The sequence below is a fragment of the Hemitrygon akajei genome, chromosome 29 (genome assembly GCF_048418815.1).
Source record: "Hemitrygon akajei chromosome 29, sHemAka1.3, whole genome shotgun sequence".
In the NCBI taxonomy this organism is placed as follows: domain Eukaryota; kingdom Metazoa; phylum Chordata; class Chondrichthyes; order Myliobatiformes; family Dasyatidae; genus Hemitrygon; species Hemitrygon akajei.
In genome coordinates this window covers 32,972,563-32,996,621 of record NC_133152.1, presented here as the reverse complement: position 1 = coordinate 32,996,621, position 24,059 = coordinate 32,972,563, and the positions used below count along the sequence as shown (strand labels likewise).

Here is a 24,059-nt window from a genome sequence, read left to right as displayed (position 1 = left end):
TATGGGCTGGGGCTATGCACTAACACCGCATAGGATGAAAGTAAACTATGGATGGCATAAGAATTATGTGTCCACACTTATATGCATGGAATGGGTGTAAATACTGACAATGCATGGGGTGAGAGTAAGCAATGATCTAGAGGGGTGAGGGTTCACTCTGCTGCTGCATGGTGTCGGTTTTCCGAGATGGCTCAGCCTCCAAAGAAATGGGACAATGAATTAAATAGATTTTTAAAAACCACATGAAATGCAAACAAAAAAAACTGCTGGAAATCTGAAATTAAAACAGAGCATTTTGGAAGTATTCAAAAGGTCAGACGTGAATGATACTCTAAGTACTTCCAATACTTTCTGGTTTTATTTTTAAATATTTCCAGTACACAGTAAGAAGCCCAGTAATGTGATATTTGGATGTTAAAGCATTTTAGAACTTAGCAAGATGTGGCTCATTGTGACCCACAATGATAAAATTCATCCTTGCAAGGAGATTACCTTCATCGGCATCATCATTGGACATGATAGCTACACATTTCTCCCAGACACTTTTCACGTCAGCCCTATAGCGGTCACAGGCCCAAAGGAACAATGGTAGAAGAATTGACTGTACGATGGAGCACCACAGAAAGCACAGCACCATCCAAGAGTAAGAGGTGTCGTACTTGAGACTTGCAAAGCTCACCACCTGTAAAACAGCAAGGAAAAGGTAAGTTAAAATCAGGAGAACTTGCATATCTCTAAGGATTCCCTTTCAACGCTTTGCACTGTGCATCTTTCTCTTCTCTAATTTTGTCACTTCCCCCCTGCTATTAAGAGTGTTGAGATACTGGTTTAGAACATTGGCCCAGCTTCCATCCTTCACCCATGTAGCTGAACCTATGCCGAGACTGACAATATGTTCTAGCACACATGTGGCTTGTTTGTCCACAATCTCTCACTCTAATATAGTTTAAAGAAGCCAACGTTTCAATCATGCCGAAGTTTTTCTGTCTCAAAACCACTGCTTTATCTTCTGACTTGAATGTTAATGCCAAGCCAGATTGAGGATTTCCTGTTCTGATTCAAGTGCTAAACTGGAGACAAACAATACATTTATCATAACATTTTGGGGTGGTACACAGCATAGTGGTTAGCATAACGTTATTGTAATACCAGCAACCTGGGTTCAACTGCCACCATGGTTGGCAAGGAGTTTGGTACATCCTCCCAATGACTATATGGGTTTGCTCCAAGCGCTGCAGTTTCCTCCCACAGTCCAAAGTTATATGGTTAGAGTTACTGAATTGTGGGCTTGCTACGTTAGTGCCAGAAACTGTGCAACCCTTGAGGGCTGCCCCTGCACAATCCTCAGACCATGTTGGTTGTTGACGTAAATGACACATTTCACTGTATCTTTCGATATTTTGATGTACTTTTGACAAATAAAGTTGATCTTTAAAGTAGAAATCAAACAGGCTTTCTATTGCATTTTGAGAGCGAAGAATGAGGGGAGTTTAGCGAAAGGCTTGCCGATTGCAGATGCTGCTCCTGGTGCAGATACGAACAGAAGATCACAGATGACATCAGAGCGAAAGAGAAATCTGAGAAAAGGAAAGAATACTGCAATACACAGCAGATCAGGCAGCATCTGTGGAGGCAGAAAGAGTATGTTAATGTTACTGATTGATGACCTGTCAGCACAACTGGGAAATGCTGACATAAACAGGAGAAGCGGGCTACCTGAAACCTAGTCAGATGACATTGCTCCTTGTCAAGCGTTCATTTTGCTTTGATGTAACAACGTGAGATGCCAGTGTGGGAGTGGGAAGGAGAGTTAAGATGACAGGAAACCAAAAGTTTGAGGTTGTTGAAGCAGGCTGAATGGAACTCTATTATCTGTAAAGTGCTTTGGATGTCTTCAAGTGAAGAAAGGAGATCATATGAACACAAGTCTTCCTTTCTCCCAATAAAATTAGAACTTTTTTTTTACTTAAATTAGTTCAAAAAAACCCTTTCCTCTGGACCTTTTTCTAGTAGAGTTGAGATTTTCCCCCTCAAGGACTGTCAGCAGGAATCCAACTCCCAATCAAAATAAGAATATTTGCTACAAGTGTGTGATCATGAAATCAGTATAACCCATTCTCCAACAAGGCTGCCTTCACACCTAATACAAGTAGGATGACTGATAGTTTGAAGAGGGAAACTGCTTCTAATCATCTTCGAAGAGAACTCTATTTTTAAGAGTAATGTTTTCGCTTTTTCCTCCGAACAAATTTTAGTCCAGAACATTACGTTCTGGGCGGCAGTATAAATGAGACAGGACTGATGATAGGAAAAATACACTCACTCACTGAGAGATTATTCAATGTTTATAATGGGTTTCTGCCATTGAATAATGGAGCCAAGAATCATGGAGTCATGCAAGATTCATCTGAACAGATTTACAAAACTATCTTCTGAAGATGGATCTATTATTTTGTACCAAGATCTTATGAACCTGCAGACTCTCCTCTCTGCCTTTGCTCATCCCTTTCTGTCTATCTAACTTATCAAAATGCCAGTCATCTACCAAATCTGGTGCAGAATATATGAAGTCAAACACATGCCTCCCTCTGTCAATTCATCAAACTATTAAATACTGATTCATCAACCTGTCAATTCATCAAACTATCAATTCAAACTATTCAGCAAACTATCAACTCAACAAACTATCAAATGCTGATTCATCAAACAATCAAGTCATCAAGCTATCAATTCATCAGACTATTAATTCATCAAGCTATCAATTCTCCAAACTATCAAATGCTGATCATCTATCCAATCTAGTGTGCAATATATGGAGCCAGACGTATGGTAGTCTTTAGACAATGTATTTTTCCTCTCCTACATGGTAACTCTGAAGGGTGAATCCAAGGTCACTGACACACTGGTGTTTGATTGCCCAAGTGGCCATCCTTCATTGGAATATTGGCAAACTCTTTGACTTGAGGGCAGCTCATCCAATTCAAATTCCAAAACCAGTCAGAATGAGATACTTCTTCCTGATGGACTCTGATTCTTCACAGAGGCTTTCACGTTAAATAGGCAGGCTGCTCATCACAGTCGTAATCAAAGGAACTGTCAATCACAGAAAACGATTGTTATTAAGAAAGAGTTACTTAACATAATTACTTACAATACTGACGGCCTTTGTCTAATCCAGGAATAAAAAAGCCAAGCAGGGATCACAGTTTACACCCCCGTGTTCTACAGAGCAAGAAATGACTCATTCCTTCATGATCTGGGCCCTTGCAAGTGCCAGAGTGACACCAACAAAGCTAATATTGGATTAGGAATTAAATATCAAAGACATGTCTATGAGTCACTGAACAACACCGTCACTATATTGGAAATACAAGATTGTCGTGTAGTTTCTGACCTCTAGCATGTTTCAATGACTATCATGTTTAATTCAAAGCATACTCTCTCTAATATATACGCTAAACACAAGGTGCATGCTGAAGCGATTTTATCACAACTTCACTGAAGCTTAATAACTGAAAATATCTCAGCATGTTCCAGAATTTTAGCAATATCCAACTGCTATGCAACAATCATCATTATGTGCCGTGTTGTATGACGTGGGCAATCATAGTCTTCCATCTGTCTTTAATCTGAGATGTTCTAATAAGCTCTTCAAAACTTTTGCCTTTCCATCCCTTGATGTAACTCGTGAATGTCATATGCTGTCGACTGCGACCTTTTCTTCCATCAATTTTTCCCATCACTGCAAAACGTGCAAGCTTCTCTTTTCTCAGTATATGTCCCAGAAATTACAGCTGCTCTTTCCTGATTGACGATACCAGCTCTCTTCCTGTTCCAGATTTTCACAACAATTCTTCATTTGCCACTCCGTCTTTCCAGAATATTTTCATCAATATATACAACAAAACAAGTCATGAATGCAATATAGAACTTAAGCCTCGGAACTGCATTAGAAAAATCTATCAGGTTCAAGCTGAAGTTCAAGAAGGTTATTGTCTGCAGTTACTTGGAAATCGGATACATATTTAAGTATAGATTGTCGGAAGAAAGAAATTTATGGCTGTATTCCATTAGAAAAAATTACTTATAATTTAAGAGATAAATATGAAACATTTCTGAAAATTTGGTGCCCTTATTTACAAAAGACAGGACTAAATATATAGGTGCTCTGAAGATGAAACAATTGGTTACTTGGGGAAAGAAATAAATATATATACTAAAGTTATTAAGAACTCCATGGAGCATGTGGAGATCTTCCAACAACCAGGCACTCTTTCTTTTTTTTTCTTTCTTACTTTCTCTTTTTTTTTTATATAGGGAAGTTAGGGGGGAGGGGTTAAGGGGAGGGGGGAAGGGATATATACATTTTTTCCCCATACTTTGTAATCACTTAAAAACGCAATAAAAAAAAGTTTTTAAAAAAAGGTTATTGTCATTCAACCATATACATGTCTATAGACAAGTGAAACAATGTTCTTATAAACACAGTGCATATAACTCACACGCAACACATAAAGTAACATAACCATAAGTACATTAACAAATAATGAGGTGGAGTCATGACACAAGTTAAAAAGTGAACAGTATAACACTGCTGGTGTTTCATTAGTGATGGGTGGTGTAAGGGAAATAGACCTGAGTGAAGAAGATGTTTCCCATCATAGCAGTCCTTGTCCTAATGCTATGGTGTCTCCAGCCTGACGGTAAAGGGCTCAAAGAGATTGTTAGATGGATGGAAGGGATCACTGACAATGCTGAGGGTCCTTATATGCCTCTATTTTTGCTCATTAATTGTCTATAACAAGGGTCGTGAGGGTGCTTGTCATGTTTCCACTAATTGCCTGTTGTACAGCCTTCCATCCTATCACTCATGACTCACCCTGACGCCAATGGCATCTTCCTGCATGGAATGACTTAGCAGCAGGAAAGATTGCGAGCCATGACCTTTTGTTGTTAACTCACAGCTCAACAAGCAGGACATCACACTGAAAGAATTGGAGCCTTGCATGAATTAAAGCGTCTCTGCTGGGGCATCTTCTATTTGGACCGACTCCCTCGTGTCGATTTGCAAGTGCTGCCCTTTTACACACAGACAGCACTGATGAAGATGGCAGCATCTGTGTACTGGATGCTTTGAACTGAAGGTGCAAAATCCTGTGGGGTTTGACATGGAGAAGGTGTCGCCTGCTGTTGTAACTCTACAACCCTTAGTCAGTGCTTAAAACGGAAGGGCTGCCTCACATATAGTACTGTGCAAAAGTCTTAGCCACATGAAAACAAAGGCGCTTTCAACAATAATGAAATGAAAAGTTTGGTTCCAAATATCAGAAAAAATTACTATCAAGAGCAGTAAACACAGTAAAAAAAAATCATATCAATATTTGGTGTGACACCCTTTGCCTTTAAAACTGCATCAAATTTCTACTGCGCAGTTTTATAAGGAAATCAGCTGGTAGGTTGTTCCAAGCATCTTGGACTATTTGCTACAGTTCTGCTGTGGACTTTGGCTGTCTCACTTGCCTCTGTCTCTCCATATAATCCCAGATAGCCTCATTGATGTTGAGATCAGGGCTCTGTGGGACCATGCCATCTGAAACCATATAAACAATCTAGAGTGCCTCAGACTTTGGCATCATACTGTAGATGCCTCATAATCAGTAATTAGTCTTTTATTACACCAACTAATATTTGAACCCATGATCTTTCAATAGAAATCCATTGTCCAACTCTTTATACAGCCCATAAAATTCAATTCACTCAATGTAAAATGGAACTTTTGGTAAAATAGCAGCTTTCTAATATATTTTTAACATTGGGGACCACACTAATATTTGGAAAGCTATACACTGGGAATAAATGTAGAAAATTCATAAGAAAATTGGTGGAGAGCACAAACTTTTCAATGTTAGACCAATGATAATTATAATTCACTTCACCAGATCATTTACATCATCCTAATGAGTCTCTGCAAACAATAAAAATTCTCAGGGCATCATCTATTCTCCTGGGGATCTCCTGTACATGATATCGCAGTTATGGATCTTCCAATTATATTGTTATGCGTTCCTAAGAAACTCTTCACCACCTTCACAAGGTCCTGGACATTTCTGTCCATATTTAAACCTTCCTGGGGACCTGTGTGTGTATTACTTTACTCATGAGACCTTCGGCATGTATCAACACATTCTTAAGAAGCCTCTTACAAGCTAATGGGTTCTCTGGGACTTCATATCTACTTTCACAATCCTGGAAGTATCAATTATTTACAAATGCACTCTGGAAAATATTAATGCACTTCTGGGGAACAATTCCCATGAAGGGAGAATTATTTTTGTAAAACATATTAAGATTTTTTTTGCATTGTGATAATTTGCTATAACAAGGCAAAATTTTGTTTGCTTGAAATTTAGTTAGAAAGAAACTTGACCAAAATATAAAGAGAAAAAGTAATTTGTCAAATTTTAATTCCTTGCTTTGGCTTTGACTCACCTGGGATACCTTTTCAGATTTCTGGGATTGACTTTCTTAAATTTCATAATTTATTAATACTGAGAATTTATTCTTTAGTTCCTTCGGTTTGGGGAAGTTTTAAGGAAACAGTAAATACTAACAGTGTTTCCTCATGTAGATTCGATCATAAGGGAATCGCGTCAGTGTCTTTAGTTTCTTAGTAGGTTAAGGAGATTCACTTGTCACTGAACACTCTAACACCATTATGGAGGTGGGGTGTAGAGGTTTTGCTGGCTGTTGGCTGTGCATATCCTATTCTCTCCTTGGCATTACGGGACCAACACAGAGGCTGCTGGGCGACCCTCCAGATAGCTATGTATCAAGAGGTAGTAATCCTTGGTGTTAATATTGACAGCAAGTTGGTGTGGGATAAACACCTTTCCACTATTTCAAACAAGGCTGGACAAAGGCTTGGAGCTCTGTGGAAAGTAGCACCCAAACTAGACAAAGAGGGCAGAGCCATGGTTTACAAAGCCCAGGTACGAAGTATCATGGAGTACGCTTGCTTGTCATGGATGAATGCCTCACAGAGTGTCCTCAGCCAGCTTGACTCCATTCAAAGAAAGCCTCTCAGGATTATAGGTGTAGATGAAGCCACAGTTCGAGAGAAGCTAGCCATCAGTAGCTGACACCACAGACGACAGGTTGCTGCATCTACTGTGTTATACAAAATGCACACCAGCCACAGCCCTGCAAACCTTCGTGCCACGCTGCCTTCATCTTATGAAAGATGGCGCACCACACTATCAAGTTTATCTATACCTGCTCATGCTGTTTCTATGCCTGATGCGAGAACCCACACGCTGGACAGAAGCTTCCTTCACTGTGCTATCAGAATTTGGAACAGCCTTCCAGATGCTGTGGTTGGAAACATCTGTGATGATGGGGTCCAAGCCTTCGAGAGTCGAGTGCACAAACACCTATCATCTCTGGAAGGGAAGTCACATGTTTCTTCATAAGCCATCATGAAGGGGACCAGGATGGCAATGCTTGGTTGTTGGTAGGTAGGGTTAATACCTGACTTTCAAGAGCACTTGTGAGTTATGTTCCAGTTGGACTTAAACTGCTGGAGAACAGTGCGGGAAGATCAAGTGCTGTTTTCTCCCGGTAAGGATTAGTTTTTAGTTCCAGTGCTCCTGCCACTTTTTGTCACTCTGTAACCTTATCCTTCAATCACTCTGAACTATGGAGGACAGCGTGCGTATAAATGTCTCTCTCCAGCAGACTTCATCATGATCATCATGACTCCAGTATTTCTACTATTTTTTTAAATATTTCTTAACCGTCGCTGAGCAGCAGTGAACCATCTGATTGACCTATCAGAGTTCTCTTTGGGAACTAGCTGACTTGATCAGCATTTCTGATCTGGCTATTGTTCACGATTGCATTTAATAATAAAAAAGAGGAGTGATACAAGGACCAAAGCAGCTGAGACACAAGCCGGGGCTTGATCAACCCTGCTGGGTCACCGGGGTGATGGTGTCTGATGTCGAAAGACGCAAAACACCTGATGACCCCAGATTATATCACTGATGGTATGTCCCACTGCATCCTAGGATCTAGCTCGGCGTCAAACAGATGTCCTGATGGAAGGATCCTGATTGGTTACTTCTTGCTCTGGTATGGCAATTCGAATGCACAGCAATTTAAGAAGCTACAGAGAGTAACGGACTTTGCCTGATACATCACATGCACTGCCCTTCCCACCATTGTATCTACTGATCACATGCACCTTGAAACATACAGTGAAATGTGCCATTTATGTCTAGTCATATCAGTGAGAGTGCTGGCAGCCTAGAAGCGTCACTATGCCTTCAGCACCAACACAGCATGCCCACAACTCACTAGCTCTAACAGTAAGTCTTGGAACGCGAGAGGAAACCGGAGCACTTGGAGGAAACCCACACGGTCACTGGAAGAACGTGCACACTCCTTACAGACAGCACAGAGAACTGAACCCTGATCTTACGGTTGGCACTGTAATCACAATATACTAACAGCTACTCTAAGGCAACGTCTGTCATCAAAGATCCCCTCTATCCAGACTATGCCAACTATGTGGAATCACTGTTCTCCCTGTGACAACTTGGACTTCCCACTGCTGTTCCAGTTTCCTCCCACGTCCCAAAGGTCGATACCTGATTAACTGGTCAGTTAGTTATTGTAAGTCACCTCTGGTACAAGTGGGTCACAATAGAATCAGAGGGAGCTAATGGGCCCAAGAGAGAAACATGTTGCAGAGAAATAAGTGGTGGAATGAGATTAAGTCAAGTCAAGTCAAGTCACTTTTATTGTCATTTCGACCATAGCTGCTGGTACAGTACACAGTAAAAATGAGACAACGTTTTTCAGGACCATGGTGTTACATGACACAGTCGAGATTTGAAGGCTAAATAGCCCCCACTTTTGCAACAGTGTATGCTCCAATAAATTTAGCCATGATTGGGAAAATAAATTGGATCTGTAAAGTCTCAGAAGACCTCCAAAATCTCTATTGTGGCTGTGTTGATGCTGTAGGTGCCTGGCCACAATGAAAACTTCCATTTCCCAGTGTTAATGTTCTCTAAAAAGAATAAATGCTTTTATTTATATTGCACTTCATATGTCCCCTTTAGAACATCTCAAAGTTGATGAAATACTTCTGTTTTTTTAACTAATTAATGTAGGAAATGCACAGTCAATGTAATTCTGAATGCTCTGACAAACAGCAATATGGAATTGATTATGTAATCTACTTTCGTGATGTTGGTTGATATTGCTCAAGACATGAGGAAGAACTCTCCTGCTCTATGTGGGGTGCAGTAGAATTTTTTTTTTTAACAGCCAACTGAAGGAGCAGACAAGTCTCCGTTTAACACATTGACTGATAGGTACTATTGCCAACACACATTTTCAGTGATGTTCTGAAATGTCAAATTCGAGCCTCAAGTCTCTGGAGTTTTGTCGCAGGAAAGTAGTATCCACCATCAAGGATCCCACCACTCAGGACATACTTGCTTCTTGCTGCTGCCATCAGGAAGAAGGTACAGGAGCCTCAAGACTCACATCCCCAGGTTCAGTATCATCAGGTTCTTGAACCAAGGGGGATAACTTCACTCAACTTCACTTCATCATTGAAATGTTCCCACAACCTAAGGAATCACCATCCAGAACTCTTCATCTTATATTCTTGTTACTTAATGCTTATTTATTTATTATTATTATTATTATTATTATTTATTTTTGTATTTGCACAGTTTGTGCCTTTTCCACTCTGGTTGAACGCCCAGTTGATGCGGTCTTTCACTGATTGGTTATTATTCTATTATGGATTTATTGAGTATGTCCACAAGAAAGTGAAATTCAAGGTCATATATGGTGACATACACAGCACTGCGCAGAAGTCTTAGGCACATATATATATAGACAGGGTGCCTAAGACGTTTGTACAGTATGTAGTAATTTTATGTTTTGCACTGTACTGCCGCCACAAAAAAATTTCATGACATGTGAGTGATGAGAAACCGGATTCTGATATGGGTCTCCATTGTGGACTGAGAGTGGGAAGGGGTCAGGGAGAGGGGAATCATTTTGAGAGAAGAGGGAGGGGGAAGCACTATTGAGACATTCTGTAATGATCAATAAACCAATTGTTTGGAATCAAATGACCTTGCCTGGTCTCTGGGCTAGGTTTGTCTGCACCCGCACCACTCCACACCCCTGGCACTCCTTCTCTGCCACCCGTCCCACACCCTCCTCCTGCGGCACTCCACCCTCGCCATTCCCAACATCCTTTACTCCAGTCAAATTTACAAACTCGCTCTCTGCTCGACAGTGACAAATACAGTACTGTGCAAAAGACTTACACATCCTAGCTCTATATACGTATCTAAGAATTTTGCACAGTACTGCAAGTACTTTGATAATAAATTTAGTTTGAACTCCGAACCCATTAACTCTAGAACAAACAGCCACTGCTGAAATTCAACAAAAAGAATCAGTCAATGAGAGGAGATAGTGAGGCAGCGATTCAGACTGAGACAGGAAATGAGGAATTGTTCCCCTTTCTCCCCTTCTCCCCCACTGTACTCCCCTTCCTTCATTGTAGATGAGGGAGGAATATTGTCCATGACACCAGAACCCCAGAATGTCACAACACAGGAAGAGCCTGTTTGTTTGACTGTTCAAATGGTTATACACACTGCCCTGCACTATCGCACAACACTCTGCTACTAAAGCAAAGTGTTAAAAGTGATCGTAGCGTACTGGATATAATTCTGGACTGGTGGGTGTTTATAGACTGGCATGATCCAAAGATTGAGACACATTTACTGTAAGTTCCATCATGACCGCAGGGTCAAGCCTTGTTCTCATTGCTACCATCAGGAAGGAGGTTCAGAAGCCTGAAGCCACAGACTCAATGCTTCAAGAACAGCTTCTCACTACTCACTACTTTTTATTTCTACTTTAGCACTATTTAACTATTTAATACATACTTACTGTAATTCATGTTTTCCCTATTATTACATATTGCAACATACCCCTTCTGCAAAGGCAACAAATGTCACGACATATGCCGGTGATATTAAACCTGATTCTGATTCTGAACAGGAGAACTTCAATTCAATAAATTCAAAACTAAGGTCAGTAACAATTGAAAGGGGCAGTGATTCATTATTATCTTTCATGGGAGGAAACACACCACCCTATATAACTCCAATGTTGTTGATTCTTAAATACCCTTTCAAAGTAGCCTAGCAAGCCACATACAGAAGAGATCCTGCAGATGCTGGAAATCCAGAATAACGCACACAAAATGCTGGAGGATCAGGCAGCATCTACGGAAAGGAATAAAGAGTCAACGCTTCAGGGCGAGACCCTTCATCGGGACCTAGCAAGCCATTCACTTATAGTTCTTTCAAAATATAATTCACTGGAGGTTCAAACACAAGACACCAGGCACTTGAAGTGTGGAACAGAATTGACAGCTGAGAGGGATCGGGATCTTTCAGAGCTCACAGGAACTCTGGACGGAACATGTATAGGGCTACACAGGAAGGGCATTTCACAAGGTGCAGCTACACTGTACCGCAGAATGAAGAAACAAGGACCAGGCTCCAAATGAAGGAAGCAATGAATAACTTAAAGGTTAGCAATTTACCCCCCTGCTGAGGAAACAGAGCAATGAACACAAGAGATTCTACAGATGCTGGAAATCTTGAGCAACACTCACAAAATGTTGTGAGAACTCAGCAAGTCAGGCAGCATCTACGGAGGGAAAATGAACCGTTGACACGTCAGGCTGAGACCCTTGATCAGAAATAGAAAGGAAGGGGACAGAAGCCAGAAGTAGAAGGTGGGAGAAGGGGAAGAAGTACAAGCTGATGGGTGATAAGAGGCAAAAATCAGGTGAGGGATACAGTAGGTGGGGGAGGGGGGAATGAATTAAGAAGCTGGGAAGTGACAGGCATAATTGGAACAATCGACCAAATTTTTGATCATGATATAACTGACAACTCTGATATTAGAACTGGAAACAATTAGCGCAAAGACAAATGCTTTAGCCCACGAGGGTGACAACCATAATGTCAACTTAAACTGTATGCTTGTTCTGTCTCCCTCAATTCCCTGCCTGTCTACGTGCCCTTTAACATTGGAGACCCAAAAAATGGTAGATACTGGAATCTGGATCTGCTGGAGGAACTTGGGGTCAGGCGGCATCCGTGGAGGGAAGTGGATAGTTGACGTTCAGGGTTAAGACCCTTCATCTGCACTGGATCTGTAAACATTGTTTCTGAGATCAGTCAGGTGTTCCAGTTTTCTCAGGATGTCTGTCCCTTGAGCACTTGTTCAAAATCACTGTCAGGAAAGCCTTTGATTCACAGTGCTGATTGTCCAAACTCCCCTGTTGCTTCCAAGGCAATTTAACCCGGCTGCGTTAAGAGTTCCAGATGTGCTGAGCACAGAAATTGAGATCACATGACTCCCAAACTAACATACGTTCAGTGTACGGATCCTGAATCCCCCTGGTGATATGTACAAAACAACAGAACAAACCCACTTGGAGAAAGCATCTCGAGGCACGGGACATGCCCTGGGTAGAAGATTTCAATGGCCACTACACAGCAGCACCGTTGCCCCATCAGAGACCAAGCTGGCCGAGTGCTGTTGTTTTAAGGCATGGTGGGTACATGGAAGATGATGAATGAACTAGTCGAGCTAGACTCCATTCTCAGTATCTGCGGCAACATTGATGGGACAGACCACTACACCACCCCCATGGGAATAAAGTTTTATTGTAGACACCCTTTGTCATGTTTTGTCGTGCATTACTCCCACGTTACGTGGGTCAGATGCAGAACAGATTCACAGTTTAAAGCCACGGGATCTCTAACTACACAACTGAATTCTTCCAGCAGGACCACTATCTACAAGATAAGACATTAAGACTAGTTTTATTTGTCACATGTACATTGAAACGTACAGAGAAATGCGTCGCTTGCGTCAACATCCAACACACTCCAAGGATGTGCTGGGGGGGGGGTTCAGCCTGATAGTGTCGCCTTGCTTCTGACACCAACATTAGATGCACAAAGCTTCCTAGCCCTAACACGCCTTTGGGACATGGGAGGAAACTGGAGCTCAGTGCTGCCCTCCGGTGTTCGTACAGCGGACAAACACTTCGAACCAGGCCAACATCATAAATCTGTAATCACGCCACTCAGGGACTGTTTCTTTGCGAGTGCAAGTTTTTCCGAAATCGTAACCATCTGTGCAATTTGTGCTACGTGCTGCTGGCAATGCGTTTTGCACCTTGACCCCAGAGGAACACTGTTTTGGTTGGCTGAATGATAATTAAGCTTGAACTTGAATTTGTCAAACTTTTCACTGTATCTCTGTACATGTGACAATAATATATCAATACTAATACCAATAAGCTGGTGAAGCTGCTATACAGGAATACATGATGTCAATGAGCAATACAAGCTCACAACAAATACAGCCAAGCAATCTGACAACCAACAGATGAGATCAGAGCTCCACAGACCTTTTTCATCCAGTCATGCACACTTAACCGGAGGAGACAACTCCACAGACGTCTACTCCAGTGATGGCAGAACCTAGCACCAGAATCAGGTTTATTATCACTGACATATATCATGAAATTTGTTGTTTTAAGGCAGTAGTACTCTGCAATATACAGCATATAACAAATTACAATAAGAAACAAATACATATTAAGTAGTTCAAAAATAATGCAAAATAGTGTTCATCAACTATTCAGAAATCTAATGGCAGAGGGGAAAAGTCTGTTCCTAAAACATGGAGTGTGTGTCTTCAGGCTCCTGTACCTCCTCCCTGATGGTAGCAGTAAAAAGAGATCTTGTCCTGGGTGATGAGGGTCCTTAATGACGGATGTCGCCTTTTTGAGGAATCTCCTTTTGAAGGTGTCCTCGATGTTGGGGAGGCCAGTGCTCATGAAAGAGCTGGCTGAGCTTTCAACATTCCACAGCTTTTTCCAATACTGTGCAGTGACCCCCTCCGTAACAAACGGTGATGCAACTAGTTAGAATGCTCTCCATGGTGCATCTGTGAAAACTTGCTATGCAAATGATAGTTGAAGCATTTGCAACCATCATCTTGGAAAGTGGCAAGTGGATGTGAGATTTCTGCCATCACCAATCCTGAGAATATGGGTTGTAGAGTCTTTGAAAGAGAGCACATAGGTTGTGAAATCAGCTCAGTGTTGAAGTGAGTGAAGTTATCCACACCTGCTTAGGAGCCTGATGGTTGGAGGATAATAACTTTTCTGAACCTAGAGGTTTGGGATCGAAGGCTCATGATCTTAATCCCGATCAAGCAGATCTGCGCAATAATTCTGGCCAAACTCTATCTCAACAACTCAATATCGGCTTAGTCTGCCAGCAAGTGTTCTTTGACATCAATTAGAAACGGTGATCCTGAATAACATCCTCCTTCCCCATACAATGAGGTCTTGAGATGAAATGGGAACACTTTCTTGGTGCCAATCTGGAAATAATGTCCAGTTAACATGCTTCTGTGCTTTATTTAAATATCATTTTTGCTTTTAAAAAGTCTTAAACCATTATTTCCCTATTTTTTGTCACAAATGTTACATGCAGTTTATAAAGTCAACTGGGTTAAAGAGGGGATGAAAAGCAGAGATTGTCCTTACACAAAATGCTGGAGCAACTCAGCAGGTCAGGAAGCATCTTTGGAGGGGATTAAATTTGGGTGGAGATCCTTCATCAGGACTCAAAAACATTGACCGTTTATTCCCTTCCACAAATGCTGCCCGGCTTCCTGAGTTCCTCCAGTATTCTGTGTGTGTTGCTCAAGATTTCCAGCATCACCGAAACTCGTGTGTTTATCATCCTTACCCTGTTTTTTTCCCCATTCTGATTAGAATAGTTGGTAAATGAGATAGCTGAAAGTCTGATACACCTTATACAGGAAATATTTGGTAGTGTTGTTATTGGCTGATAATCCAATGACCTTAAATGTTGCCCCTGTTTCTTTCTCATCAGATGCTGCCTGACTTGCTGAGTATTTCATTATTTTCTCTCTTATTATTATTATTATTATTATTATTATTCGATTTTATTCAGTTAGGTAGGTTTTCAAAGTTCAAAGTTCGATTTAAATTTATTATCAAAATGTATTTATATCATTATATACAACCCTGAGATTCATTGTCTTCGGACACATTCAATAAGTCCATAGAAAAATAACCATAACAAAATCAATGAAAGGCCGCACCAACTTGGGCGTTCAACCAGTGTGCAAAAGACAACAAACTGGGCAACCATGAAAATCAGCAAATAATAATAATAAATAAGCAATATACTTTGAGAGCAGAGATGAGTCTTTGAAGTGAGTTCATAGTTTGTGGGAACAGTTCAATGATGGGGTAAGTGAAGTTGAGTGAGGTTATCCCCGATGAACCTGATAATTGAGGGGTAGTAACTGGTCCTGAACCTGGTAGCGTGGGTCCTGAGGCTCCCGTACCTTCTTCCTGATAGCAGCAGCAAGAAGAGAGTGTGTCCTGGATGGTGGGGCGATGATGGATGCTGCTTTCTTACGACAGCGTTTCATGCAGATATGCTTTACTCGTGATGGACTGGGCCCTATCCACAGATCAATATTCTTTGAAAAATGTCACATCATTAGCACACCAAAACAACCGAAGACTGGAAATAAGTGCAGCCACAAGAAAAACAACCATCCGTCATCATCAAAGATTAAAAACCAAAAGGACGTGAATAGTCTCACATAGCTGATCTGAATACTTCAGCAAGTGGGCTGAGCTGTGAAGAAGGGTGAGATTGTATTGTTCAATGACCTTTCTCATTCCCAATAAATCCTAATGTTGTTGTTTTGACTCTTTGCCCTCTCATCCTTAATTCCCTTCTCAATCCAGAATTAAAGATAATTTTCTCTTAGATTTAATTTCGCTCCCCTGATTACTTATTTTATGTGCTTCTTTCTGTTGCAAGAAAGTGGCTGTCAGATCTCCAATCTCCCTCAGTCTTAAACTCATTTTCAGGATACATAAGGAAATGAATAATACTCCTGGGTCAACTAAACAGTTCCTCTTCCAAATCTTGAAAAATTCCAACTGGATGGTCCCAAAGTCTCAATTTTCCCAGAAAAACATAAACTTGCCTCATTATTTAAATCACAATTTTTGCAATCACTTACTGCTAATTTAATGTACAAGTTAAATGATTTAATTTAATCTGTGGAAGAAACTGCACAGTTCTGTTCACTTGTGTGGTTGATGTGGTCAGCCTGATTGCTAAACTCCGCAGGACTGATGCAATTGAACAGACACAAAATGCAGAAACGCTAACTTGAGACAGGAGCAGCAAGTCTGAGATTGTAAATGAAATTAAGGAACAGTCCTATAGGTGGCAGAACTATCACAAGTTACGTTCTAGCTACATTTCAGCAGTCAATAAATGACTACAGTTAGATGAACCTCAGAGGATTGTGAGGAAGATTTAAAATTATTAGTGGTTTAATAACCAAATCCTCCAAGACGACCAGAATTTGTCATGGTTTGGAGGCTTGCGTGCCTCAATGACCCGGAGAGCCATGTTGGCTGGAGTCAACTGCTTTATCTTTGGCTCTTGGTAGGGTCACCCATGGCAAACAGGTCAACGGGGAGAGGCCGGATTAAGAGTGGTCCACCGGTCCTCCAGGTTCGGGGGTTCAGCTCAGGGCTAACAACCCTGACTGGTGAAACAAAATTGTTACAGAAACAGCAATGAAGAATCCTTCTACAGCTGAGTGTGACAGTATTCCCAAGTCTCCACCCGGGACAGCAGTGAAAACTGAGAGGATGCTACTACCAACATGTTGAAGGAAGCCCTGAACACCACCAGAGATGGAGGACCTTCACTGCTGCCCTAAATGCCAGCGCTGTAAAGGGCAGTAAAAAAAATCAATAACCAGACAAAAAGGAGCAGGTCTCAGGCAGGATTCCTGAAGCTCCACTAAGAAGGGTAGCTATCATCAAAAGGACAGTCTACATAGATTTGATTGGAACTTGGATAAGAATCGGAATTGGTTTATTATTGTCACATGTACCACGATACAGTGAAAAGCTTGTCTTGCATACTGTAGATACACATCAGATCATTACACAGCGCATTGAGGTGGACTGAGGTAAAGCAGCAAAAGAATGCAGAAAAAGTGTCACAACTAAAAAGGTGAAGACCAGGTAAACTACAAAGTGCAAGATCATAACAAGGTAGAGTGGGAGGTCAAGAGTCCATCTTCTCATAATGGGGAACCAGTTAATAGTCCTTTGACATCCTCACTAATCAAGAGCCTATCAACCTCTACTTTAAATATACCAAATGACTTGGCCTCTACTGTTGTCTGTGACAATGAATTCCACAGATTAACCACCCACTGGCTAAAGAAATTCCTCTTCATCTCTGTTCTAAAGCGATGCCCTCAATTTCTAAGGATGTGTCCTTTAGTCCTAGTCTCCCAAACTATAGGAAGCATCCTCTCCATTTCCACTCTACCTAGCTCTTACAAGGCTACAATTCTAAAGGTAACTGTAAGCTCCAGGTGCAGAATACAAAATTAGAGATACCGAGAGCTCATCAGTGATTATACTGTGGCACTGAGGAGCCTTTCACCAGTCTGCATTTTTAGTAGATTTGTTAACAGCAGAGCTACAGAGCACAAGATTGGTCTGACATGATCTACGTACATGTGGGACATACAATAGCAGTCTGGTTAATTAATGCCCACTCAGTCTACTCTCAGTCATCAGCAATAATGGAGGACATTGGCACTAGTGCCACTAAGCTGAATCTTCTCATTATATTTCCTTCCAACACAGGAAACGGCCATTCTGCCCATCAAGTCAATGCTAACAATCAGAGCATTCCCATCCATCTTCCTACGCTTCTTATAATCATTTTCTTCCACTTACTCATCAACAGCACCTGATTCTCCTCACACTTCTTCACTCAGAGGGAGGTGCGAGTTGCCAGCAGAAGTGATGGACGAGGGTTTAATCGCAACATACAAGAGAAGTTTGGTTAAGTACATGGATGAAGGGGTATGAAGGGCTATGATCCAGGTACAGGTCAGCGGGACTAGGCAGAATATCAATTTGGCATGCACTAGATGGATCAAATGGCTCTATGAACACATGCCTACATTAAGGCTACTTTGCAGGAACCCCACACATTAACAAGAGAGCGTGCAAACTTCGTGCAGATCACACCTTGGGTCAAGATCAAACTCAAACAGCTGGAGTTATGTGGCAGCAGCACCACCCGCTGCACAATCACACCACCCCGCTAGAAACCTGACGACTGACGCAGGTCATCGGTGCCAGGAACACTTGACTCAAGATCTCACCATGGGCACCACCCTCAGAGGGACTGAAGAGCTGGATTCCCGAGGTGAGAGTAGCTCTCCTGAGCAGGGGGGGTCCCACCTTTCTTTTGTGCCATGGACAGCTACTATTAACTGAGGGGTCCATGGATCCCAGGTTGAGATCTCCAGCCTTAGCATCGTGGTGGCATGGGACCAAATATGGTAAGACTAAGATCAGCTTTATTTGTTACATGTACATTGAAACAGGAAACATGCAGTGAAATGTGTCGTTTGACTCAAATCAAATCAACCAAGATTGCGCTTGGCGGCAGCCTACGAGTGTCACCACTATAGCATCCCGCAACTTACCCTAAAAGAACATCTTTGGAACATGGGAGGAAACGGGGAAGCACCCAGAGGAAACCCACACAATCACAGGGAGAAAGTACAAACTCCCTCCACATTGATTCATGGCATAAAAAAGGCTGGGAACCCCAGCCTTACACACAGTGACAGGAAGCACACCCCAAACGACGATCGCTGGCACTAAATGCTACACTGCTGAGCCACAGGAAAAAGATCTGATAAAAAAATAGTCAATAGGCATCATGGAGAATCCACTCCAATGGTTGGAATCACATCTCACACAAGGAAAGGAGATTGAGATAGCTGGAGGTCAAATCACACGTCCCTGGACATCGTCGCGGGAGTTCCTCAGGATAGTGTCCTACACCAACCATCACCAGCTGCTTTATCAGTCAGCTCCTTTCGATCAGAGGATCAGAAGTGGGAATGTTTGCTTATAATTGGATAATGTTGAACTTCATGAGCAAATACTCAGTAAATGAAGTTGTTCGCACTCACACGTAGCTGGACCTAGTCAACATTCGTGAGAGCATTCCAACCAGAATTGTAAGATGAGGCACACCCTGGTAAGAAGTAAAATAAGAAGTGCAAAGTGATGGTCATCTCCAGCAAGAGAGAGTCTAACCACTTGTCCTTGACATTCAAGGTATTACCATCAACTCAATCTCCATCATCAACTGTAACCAGAAATAAGTAGGGGTGACAGGGTAGCATAATACCATTACAGTGCCAGCAGCCTGGGTTCAATTTTGTAAGGAGCTTGTGCGTTCTCCCCATGACCGTCTGGGTTTCGGCCGGGTGCTCTGGTTTCCTCCAAAGATGCATGGGGCAGTACGTAAACTGGTCACTTGGGTGTAATTGGGCAGTGTGGGCTTGGTGGGTCAGGAGGGCCTGGTACTGTGCTGCATCTCTAAATGAATTAATTGAACTGGGCCAATCACAAGAACACTGTTGCTACAGAAGAAAGTCGAGAGGCTGTGGTGAGCGATTCATGTCCGGACGTCACTGTGGACAGGTCCAAAAGATAACGTCACTGTGAGTTGGTAAGTCGGATCCAATGTTGATTTGGTTATGGAAAGACAGATAGTAGTGGTAGAGGGGTGATTTTCTGACTGTAGGTCAGTGACCAGTGATACTCCCCAAGGATCAGTGCTGTAAGCCTCTCTTGTCTGTAATAAATATTAAAGGCTTGGATGAAAATGCAAGTGGTCTGATTAGCAAGTTTGCAGATAACAAAAAAAATTGGTGATGTTATCAAAAAGTACAAATTTCAAAGTAAATTTATTATCAAAATACATACATGTCACAGAGGAATATAGATCAATTGGAAATATGGGCAGACAAATGGGAGATTAGATTAATTTGACATGTGTACATCAAAACACGCAGTGAAATGTGTCATTCTGTGTCAATGACTCACATATCCCGAGGATTCTGCTGGGGGCAGCCGGCAAGTGTTTTTATGCTACCGGAGCGAACATAGCATGTCCACAACTTATTAACCCTAATCCTAACTGTATGTCTTTGAATGTGAGAGGACACCGGAGAACCTGGAGGAAACCCAAGCGGTCACAGAGAGACTGTACAAACTCCTTACAGACAACAGCGGGAATTGAACTCTGACTGGTGATTGCCGGCGCTGTAAAGTGGCGTGTTAACCACTATGCTACCACACAGGAAGGGAAAGTAAACAGAACATGGAAAGACCCTCAGGAGCAAAAACTCAGAAGGGGATCTTGAGGTGCAAGTCCATAGCTCCCAGAAACTGGCAACACGAGTGAATAACAGACAGACAGACATACCTTATTGATCCCGAGGGAAATTGGGTTTCATTACAGCCGCACCAAGAATAGTGAAGAAATATAGCAATATAAAACCATAAATAATTAAATAATAATAAATTAATCATGCCAAGTGGAAATAAGTCCAGGACCAACCTATTGGCTCAGAGTGTCTGACACTCCGAGGGAGGAGTTGTAAAGTTTGATGGCCACAAGTAGGAATGACTTCCTATGACGCTCAGTGTTACATCTCCGTGGAATGAGTCGGGGGTGGGGTAAAGATAGAGGGCATACTTGCCTTCAGTGATCAGGGAATTTAGTATAAAAGTAGAGATGCTATGCTGCATTGAGAGGGTGCAGAAGAGTTTTACTAGGTTGTTGCCTGGATTGTGATGTATTAACTAGAAGGAGAAGATGGGCAAACTTTTTTTTTCTTTTGAACTTTGAAAGCCCAGTGACAACTAGATAGAAGTATATAAAATTATGAGAGGCACAGATAGTCAAGAGTCCTTTGCCCAGGGTGAAAATACCGGGTACGGGAGGGCATCGATTAAGGTGAGAGGAGGAATGTTGGAAGGAGACGTACAGGGTAAGTTTTTTGTGTTACATTCATTCCCTCTACTACCACCACAGAGTGGCTAGATAGTGTGCCATCTACAAAATGATTTGTAGTTACTCATCTAGGTAACTATGACATCTCCCAAACCCCCCCCCCCCCCACCGTTGAACTTCTCAAAGACAAGAATACTGTCATCTCTCTGTTCATCTCCAAGTGACACACCTTACTGACATGAAAATATACCTACCAGTCCTTCATCACCGCCAGGTCAAAATCCTGCAAATTCCCCTCTAATAGCTGTGCTAGAGTATTTTTACCAGAGCTGCAACAGTTCTGGAAGGTGAACATTCCTAACGTTTACAGCGCAATTGTGGAAGAGCATTAAATTCTGCCTCTGCCAGTAACACCGATTCCAAAAAGCTAATCTGATGAGATCACACAGAAGGACGATGCAAATACAGAACAACTGCTTTTTAAAAATATATTCCTTTACGGGATGTGACATGGCTAACAACTTATTGTCCATCCTGTATTGGCTCTGAACTGGGGAGGAAGTTGAGAGCAAGTCACACTCTTGGGTTGAGGGTTCTATGTCAGCTAGACCAGATCAGGACCAGACTGTTTCCTTTTCTAAATGAAGCCAGTGTGTTCAGAGAGATTTCAATGATGTGGTAATCTTATTATTGATTCTAGAATTAAGAAGTCAACTAGTTGAATTTAAAATAGTACAGAGGGTGGTGGGATTTGATCACACGCCTCGAGATCAATAGTCCAGGACTCTGTACACCTGTTCAGTTATTGAATCGACTCCCTACCATACCTTGGCAATGCAAAGATAAAGGCGAGGACAGATAATCACACTAAATTCAGTGAGAGAAGTGATGAAACCACAGGCGGAAGTGGATAGTGTGCATGTTGTAATCGGTGAAATGGAAATCTGGCAAGATCAAGATCTTAAATTTTTGAAAAATCTCGAGCACATTGAGATGACGACAGACGGTGCTGCGAAGTGTTTCGCTAGGACATTTAGGAACAGGTTCTTCCTCCTCAGATTTCTAAATTGTCCACGAACACTCAACTATCTATTTTTCCTCTCTTTTTGCACTACTTATTTATTCTTTTTATATTTCTTCCTGTAATTTATAGTACATGCTGTGTACTGCTTTATACTGCTGCCTCAAAACAACAGAGTTCGCAACATACTGTACGTCAGTGAACATAATCTGATTCTGATTCTAAGGAATTTCATGGCAATGCTCTGTGAGATATAGTGGCCAGTGCACAATGCAGCATATTGTTCTGGTGAAGTAATACATTTGACCAATCTTGATGGGATTCAATGGCTAAAACAGAAGTTGAATTAGGGAATATGTATTTATTTTGGAGATAACAACGTGGCATTAGGAAACCCTTCTGGTTTCTATGATGGTTTTAAAGGCCATAGGAGCACATGTACATTACAGCAATGTGAAACCTATTATTGCCAACCACAGCCAATTCATTATGCAGTGAAAACCCAGAAAGAATGAAAATTGGGTATTAGAGACCTAGTGATCGATATTGGTAATTGAGCAAGACATAATGTGGTGATTCACAAAGCAGAAACAATAAGAAATTAGACCCTGTTTGGCTACAAGGTCCAAATCAATGAAGAACATCCTACATATTACAAGACTAAGCTGGGTGAAGCAAAAGTGTTCAGAAACTTAGATTTTTCTCAGGCACGTTGATCAGCATAGCCGACAATATTTGACCGTCAATAGAGCTGAGAAACTCCATTCTTGGACTAAACTCCTGTATGGTGTTAAATGTGTCCTAACAATGGAGAATATTCTACATGAAATATAATCTCCACTTGTTCTGACTGCTGTCACACAGATAAACATCTTCAGATGTGAAGGAGAAATAAATATGCTTTTGTGGATCAAAGTGGTTTACGTTGTCTTATAAGTGTATTCAAGTGGCTTGTAACTTGTAATGTGGAAGGGAAAAGCTTTTACAGAAGCTCTGAACGTTGGGAATTTATTTCAAGTGCCATTCCTGGGAGGTCTGCAATAATATGCACATTTTCTATAAGGTTTGGCAACAGGATTCTTGTCTCTTCATCACCTATTGAAGAAGGATATCCCCTGGACTTCGTGAAAAGAACAATAGTATATGCTCAGTAGCCACTATATTAAGCACCTCCTGTGCCGAATAAATTGGTCACTGAGTGCATGCTCATGGTCTTCTGCTGCAGCCCATTCACTTCAAGATTTGACAAGTTATACATTCGGAGACATCATTCTGCACACTTGAGGGAATCTGCAGATGCTGGAAATTCAAGCAACACACACAAAATGCTGGTTGAACGCAGCAGGCCAGGCAGCATCTATAGGAAGAAGCACAGTTGACGTTTCGGGCCGAGACCCTTCGTCAGGATGAACTGAAAGAAAAAATTCCCCCCCTTTTTTTTCTCTCTCTCTGCCCATCACTCCTTGCCTGCTCGCCATCTCCCTCTGGTGCTCCCCTCCTCCTTTCTTTCTCCCTAGGTCTCCTATCCCATGATCCTTTCCCTTCTCCAGCTCTGTCTCCCTTTTTCCAATCAACTTTCCAGCTCTTAGCTTCATCCCTCCCCCTCCTGTCTTCTTCTATTATTTCAGATCTCCTCCTCCCCATCCCACTTTAAAATCTCTATCTTTTCTTTCAATTAGTCCTGATGAAGGGTCTCGGCCCGAAACGTCAACAGCGCATCTTCCTGTAGTTGCTGCCTGGCCTGCTGCGTTCCACCAGCAGTTTGTGTGATTCTGCACACTCCTGTTCAAATGTGTGGTCAATTGAGTTATTGTCACCTTCCTGTCAACTTCAACCAGTCTGGCCATTCTAGTCTGAAGTCTCTTATTAATAAAGGCAACACGAGTGAATCTGCAGATGCTGGAAATAAATAAAAACACAAAATGCTGGCAGAACTCAGCAGGCCAGACAGCATCTATGGGAGGAGGTAGTGACGACGTTAC

General features: G+C 41.8%; 1 protein-coding gene across 5 annotated transcripts in view; it reads right to left on the bottom strand.

Moving 5' to 3' along the window:
- gpr153 (G protein-coupled receptor 153) overlaps window positions 1-24,059 on the bottom strand; it is a 107,257-nt gene that overhangs the window by 17,969 nt on the left and 65,229 nt on the right. For all 5 annotated transcript variants that reach the window (XM_073032132.1, XM_073032131.1, XM_073032136.1 and 2 more), the window contains one exon: window positions 493-682. In XM_073032132.1, the coding sequence (XP_072888233.1) occupies window positions 493-682 (190 nt within the window). The remainder of the gene's footprint in view (window positions 1-492; window positions 683-24,059) is intronic.